Source organism: Triticum urartu, chromosome 4 (assembly GCF_003073215.2).
Source record: "Triticum urartu cultivar G1812 chromosome 4, Tu2.1, whole genome shotgun sequence".
In the NCBI taxonomy this organism is placed as follows: Eukaryota; Viridiplantae; Streptophyta; class Magnoliopsida; order Poales; family Poaceae; genus Triticum; species Triticum urartu.
The window spans coordinates 589767370-589773369 of record NC_053025.1 but is presented as its reverse complement, the minus strand read 5'-3'; the positions used below and the strand labels follow the sequence as shown (position 1 = coordinate 589773369).

Sequence of the window (6000 nt, the reverse complement as noted above, 5' to 3'; positions counted from 1 at the left end):
TCCGCAAGAATAAAATAAAACAAATCAACCTGGGAACCCAGCAACGACAGGCGAAAGCACGGGTAAAGAAATGAAATGACTGGCATGGAAAACTACATTTTCGTATATAATCGATAAGCAAGAAAGCTACATATAATATAAATTATTACATCTAATGTGGATCTTGGTGACTTCTCATTGCTCAAGCAAAAAACAATCACCATGGTTTAGTCACTTGTACTTCAAAACACATTATTTCACTGGAAAGATGGACAGAGATTATCCATGATGAAAGTGACATTATGACATGAATGTACAAAGACAGCAAAAGCAAATTTTCTAAGCTTCCCACTAATTTTATTACTTTTAGAAAATTGAAATACTCAGTAGATGTTTGTTTTCTTCTCAGTTAAATTGAGAGAAATATCCAATGAAACTTGATGGAGCAAAATGAGGATATATGGCCCAGTGACAGTCTGCTCGCTCGAGCTCTTGGTGGAATTTACTATTGTGGTTATAAATAGTTACGGATTTGATAACAATATATTCTGTCACAGTTGCTACGAAAACTCTATGAAGGCAAACTACCAACAACACGTTCAACTCTAGAAGAAAACTGGAAATTTGGAGGGACAAAGCAAAAAGTTTATATTGGCGGCAATAATCCTCTTAATGGCATATACTCTCAGACACTGTTTTGTACTGAAGATTTAGACACCGAAACCTGAAAAGTAGTACAATCCAGAAAAAAAACGATAGTGAAATTACAAACATTTAACTGAAGTTTAGGGTTGCATGAGCAACAACAATTTCCTGTGTCTCTACAGTAATACATATAAATGAAGCACTTTGGTGTAGAAACTGAAAAATATAAATTGGATCTCATAAGGCAGCTAAACAGTGGTGAGGTCGTATATACAAACTCAATATAGAAAGCATCATTTATTTTCGTCGACAAATGTCCAACTAATGATTGGAAATTGTTGCAAATCGACTTGTTTCTTGGAAATAGTGTGATGTGCAGTATCAATCAGCTAACACTCACAGTCGGGGCCTACTTGACCAGCTTTCCAGCAAGCGTCACAACTTCCGCATCTTGGACGCGTGGCTGAGCGTGGCAGTACTCAGTCGCGGGTTGAGCGCTTCATCAGAATTGTTTGAAACAATAAGATATCAAGCAGTCTCCCTCTAATTATTCAAGGAATGCCCATTGAGCAGTTAATACAAATTACACATCAAACTACAGTGCATTGGTAGTATATGACAAATAAAGGCGCGTGCATTATCTGGATGACAACCATGCTATCATATTCATGAAGCGGGGAAGATAACATATGAAATCTGAATTCACATCATTATACCATTTAGGCTTTGCTTTCTTCTTTCTACCACGTCCGATCCTGTCTTTAGCTCTTCCACAGGTTCCTCTTCATCTTTCTCTTCAACAACTTTCTGCTGAACCAGAAGAGAACACCACCAATGCCAACAACCAAGATGTAATAAGAAAAAAGTTGTTCAGTACACACCGAGAGACATAGCCAACATACTCTACGATCTGATGCATCTTTTCAAGTGGAAATTCAGAATAGTTTGTCAGCAGCTCGTCCAACTTACTGAACCATGCCTTCAGATTAAAAGCCTTCTGCCTTGTAGCTTCATTCTTTCTGTCCTCCTCCTCTTCCTCTACATTGAGCTGGGCCTAACACAAATACAGAGATGGGGAATGGCAGGGGCTGGTTTCCTGTATCGACCGCTCGGTTTGGCCGTCCGCTAGATTGGTGATATTTCTCCTGATGACCGCGACGAAGCTATCGATCCATCAGGACGAACGTAAACTAATAATTTGAACTTTGTACCATTTACTCACTGATAAACACCATGTGCCGGACGATAGTGGCATCCAAAAAGAAATCATTTGCCTTCATGTATGAGAAGTGCAGGGCATACCTACAAATTTCTGCATCATGCTCCAAGGCCCACTATGATTTTCAGACTAAAAGGACATGTAAAGTTTTTCATCCAGGAACTGAATTATGCCAAGTCTAGACGTCAATTCTTCACTTCAAGAAGAACCAACACAAAGGGAGTTCAGCAAAGATTCTATAACGTTATTAATTAAAATAGCTAGTAAATATAGTTAGACCAACTAACCTCCGTCGTACGGACTATCAACTGGGCTGCAAATCAACATGAGCACACCATGATCCAAAAACAATGAAGAGTAAAGAAAACAAACTATGGCACCATCTAGCATTAATGCATCATATCCAGAAATCATAGCACAGGCAGACGGCCGCAAATTTCGGCGTGCGTCACGGGCTTTGGGCGGAGCAATTTCGGGCGGTACTTGGGCGCCAGCAAGGGGGGGGGGGGGGGGGGGGGGGGGGCGGGGGGTGCTTCCGGTGAAGGGGCCGCCTGGGGGCGCATGACTGCTACTTGATGTGGTTAGATGGGATCATTGGCGTCGATCCGACCATATTGAAGGGGGAGCGCCGCAGCGGCAGCCGAGAGAAAGAATCTGTGTTGCGCCAGGTAGGAACCCTAGGTTGCTCGATATATATATATATATATATATATATATATATATATATATATAGAGAGAGAGAGAGAGAGAGAGAGAGAGAAGACCAGCACGAGCAGATCGGGACGGGAAAACCTGATGTTGGCCGCGCAGAAGAAAAAAATAGGTGCGAAGAGCGAAGCGAGGGGATGACGAACGAAATTAATAAAAGGAGAAAAGGCAGAAAATGGAAGAAATCATGATCGAACCCAGGTCTCCGAGTGGAAGAGTACGACTCTAGCCAGTATGCTGCTTGTGCAAGAGTTACTTGTGGAGGGATTTTTATATGAATCATGCGCGACGCTGGAGACTCTAAGAAAAACGATTCGTTTTTGCCAATTACGGGTGGCATTGATGGGTAAATTTTGTCAAATTTAAGGGCAATTTTTATGACATATGACCAGAAGCAATAGACGGTTTATTAGTAGGTAAAGATAAATTGTTTCGTAAATAATACTTTAAAAAAATGTTTCGGGTTGTTGGCTACGAATCGACTAGGCTGACCCACCAAACATGAAGCGAGCTTTTTTTTTCTTAACACACGATGTAAAAATTCTTTCTTTCTTTTTCTTAACGCGCGATGTAATAATTTCAAAAAGAAAAAACATGCCGTGGAGTCGACCTTGAGAGCTGGCAGGGTTGACCTGATTTCTCTAGCCACTACACCAGACGACTATGACCGCCATAATGAGAGGCCGAAAATATGTAATCAGAATTTTCACGAGTTTTAAAAAATGGTCCGTTATCTCTTCCTCCTGTAGACAGACAGAGATAGCAGGGCAACAAGGGAACATATGTCCAAATTTTCTGTACAAAAGAGCCAACCAGATAAAAATCTTTGCGTGTTAGTGGCGCCCAGCTTCTCCAAACGCAGTTAAAATACCACTGAATCCCACTTGTGCTCGGCACATTAGCTAAACTAGCTGAGTACTCGCACTGAATTTGTGATGCTCATTCTTGTTCCTATTCTCAGTACTATTTTTTACGGCGTCCCAAGTTCAACATAGAAGCCAACAAGTGCGCTCCCACGTTTTGCGCTCACGACCTGCCTACCAGAAGCAAACGGACGCGGCGTTTGCGGCCTTCGTGGCGCGGGGGATGCGGCCGTAGCGGAACCCGTAGCCGGCCCGGCGGGGCCAGGAGCGGCGGCGGAGCGCGGGCGCGGCCCAGCCGAAGCAGAGGCGGATGCGCGCCCGGAGGCGTCGGAGCCCTTTGGCGGCGGCCCGACGCAGGCGTCGCACCCCTGCCCAGACGACGCGGCGCGTGCGCACGCGCGGCGAGACGTCGGCGTCGCGGGAGAAGTGGTAGCTCCGGAGGAACAGCTGCCGCCGCTCCACCTGCCGCTCCCACCGCGCCATGTATTCCACGTACGACCACGCCGTCGTCGCCGGCGCCGCTACCTGCACGGACATGGGCGCTGGCAGGTTCTTGGCTGGCCGGCTGCCTAACTATGCTCGGCTCTCTGTGGGTCTCTTGATGGAAGCAAGAAAGAGTAAGCGCGTGCGTGAGGAGGATGAGTAGTGGTGGGCAGCGGTTTGTGATCTGAGGAGGATTTGTAGGGGGGGAGAGGCGGCTGGCGAGCCACGGCAGCGGGAGTAGGATGGGTTGGCGGCGCTGGCTGCTGGCAGCTTCGGGGGAAGGGAAGGGAGATGGCAGAGGAGATGGTTGGAGTGGGAGCGAGACGGTGGGCTGATTATGCTAACCTTTGGACGTTTTGATTGCGTTTGGCGGGCTAATTATTTTTACTTTACATAGTACTCTCTCTATTAAGAAATACTTATAAAAGTGTCTTTAATGATCTAAACGCTTTTATATTTCTTTACGAAGGTGTACATACGCAGATATAATAATACACTTTCTGCTTGATTGGAAAATGACACTGGCATTTGCCTTCTAGTCCGTGTGGTGACTCTGCCTAAAGTGGATCATTTTCACAAAGGAATTTGTCTGAACAACAAAATCAAGTTCCAACTTACGACAAAACATTTGAGGATGGAGCGACACTTCCTCTTTGACACTACTACTGGGATTGCGGGCCCACCCGCGTTGGTGTGCCCAATCCTCCTCTTGCAACCGTTGGATCGGCAGGAAGAGGCAGGTTTTGACCTTTTCGTATTCATTACTGTTTCGCGCCCGTGCATGCTTAAAACCTGAAACCTGCGCGTGAAAGCATTGCCAAAATTGTCCACGCGTGCCAATCCGAACGCGGAACGCAGATTTACATTTTAGTGCTAGAACGATCAGAGGAAACGCCGCTGGTGTGAAGGCAAGCCAAGCTCTGGGTTCGTACCACGTTCTCTTGTTTAAAGAAAAAAACTTAACCCTAGGTTCGTACGTGGCTGCGTCCCGTTGTGCTGTTAATTAACTACTACTAACGACGATGGTCAACAGGGTCATTATGTCACGGTGGGTACAGGCCGAGTGGACGAGGACTGGCCGGCAGCTGGCTGACGCTGACCTTGTCAATCCTAGAGCGGTTCGTCAGTGCTTCCGGGCTGAGTTTTGGATTCGATTTGAAGGTTCCGGGTTGCTTTGTAACCACGGCCTAGGTGGCAGCACCGACGTCCTTCGTGCCGAAAGCCTGAAGTTAACTGGCGCGTGTTAGAATTACTGTATCAAATTAAACGCGAGCCTCATCATCATGTCATACACGCTTCTGTATGGTGCGTAGTAGATCTTGGTTAGAAGGGAGGTAAACACCATTGGCGTCAAGACGGTTAAGCTCATGTGTTCGTATAGTACTGTTGAGCGTACGGCGTCGCATGGCGTATTATCGCCTCCATCGGCACCGCCACCACTCAGCGTCAATTGCTTGCTTAATTTAGACTGGGAGTCAAACGATATACGTCTCTATAGATTGAGTGTGCATGCGTGCATATCCAGGAATGAAGAATGATGATTAGCCAATGATGACGATGGCGCGGGTCAATGGGAACGGAAGAAATCACATAGCTTTTTTTCTTTTGAGGATAGGAAGAAACTAGCTAGGCTGTCTACCAAATTGGGTCGCGTAAGGAGATGCAGCCCCCGCTAGGCTGATAACAGGACATCGCGTTGGGAGCAACCGATCCGGTGACTGATGTTTAGTACTTTCTCTGTCTTAAAATTCTTGTTTTAAATTTGTCTAAATACGAATGTATCTAATATTAAAATGTGACTTGATATATCCGTATTTAGACAAATTTTAGACAAGAATTTTGAGACGGAGGAAGTACCACTTCGGCTAACGAGGGAAGTTTCAACCAGCTTATAAACCCACTCGCCGCAGCATCCTTGTCCCTTTGGGGACATCCGATAAAATTGAAACGATACAGAGAAGATTAGCATGGCCCCTGCGCAAGGATGACACGCACAAATCAAGAAATGGTTCAATTTTTTTTAAGATTTCGCACGCAACTTCTTTTTCTTCTCACAGATATGAACCTAGAGTCCTTTTTCTAGGGATATGCCCCTAGAGTCTT

General features: G+C 45.5%; 1 protein-coding gene and 1 non-coding gene across 2 annotated transcripts; one reads left to right on the top strand and one right to left on the bottom strand.

Annotated features, from left to right (window-relative positions):
- Positions 1 to 3366: 3366 nt before the first annotated feature.
- LOC125552951 lies at positions 3367 to 4429 on the bottom strand. Its single transcript, XM_048716674.1, has one exon. It carries the CDS (start codon positions 3949 to 3951, stop codon positions 3589 to 3591), a length of 363 nt encoding a protein of 120 aa, XP_048572631.1. The 5' UTR covers positions 3952 to 4429; the 3' UTR covers positions 3367 to 3588.
- Positions 4430 to 5814: 1385 nt separating this feature from the next.
- LOC125555223 lies at positions 5815 to 5917 on the top strand. Its single transcript, XR_007304659.1, has one exon. It is a non-coding gene; the product is annotated as a U6 spliceosomal RNA (small nuclear RNA).
- The last annotated feature ends 83 nt before the right edge of the window (positions 5918 to 6000 follow it).

Coding starts and splice junctions, on each gene's coding strand:
- LOC125552951 (XM_048716674.1), bottom strand. CDS start 3,951: ATGTCCGTGCAGGTAGCGGCGCCGGCGACGACGGCGTGGTCGTACGTG.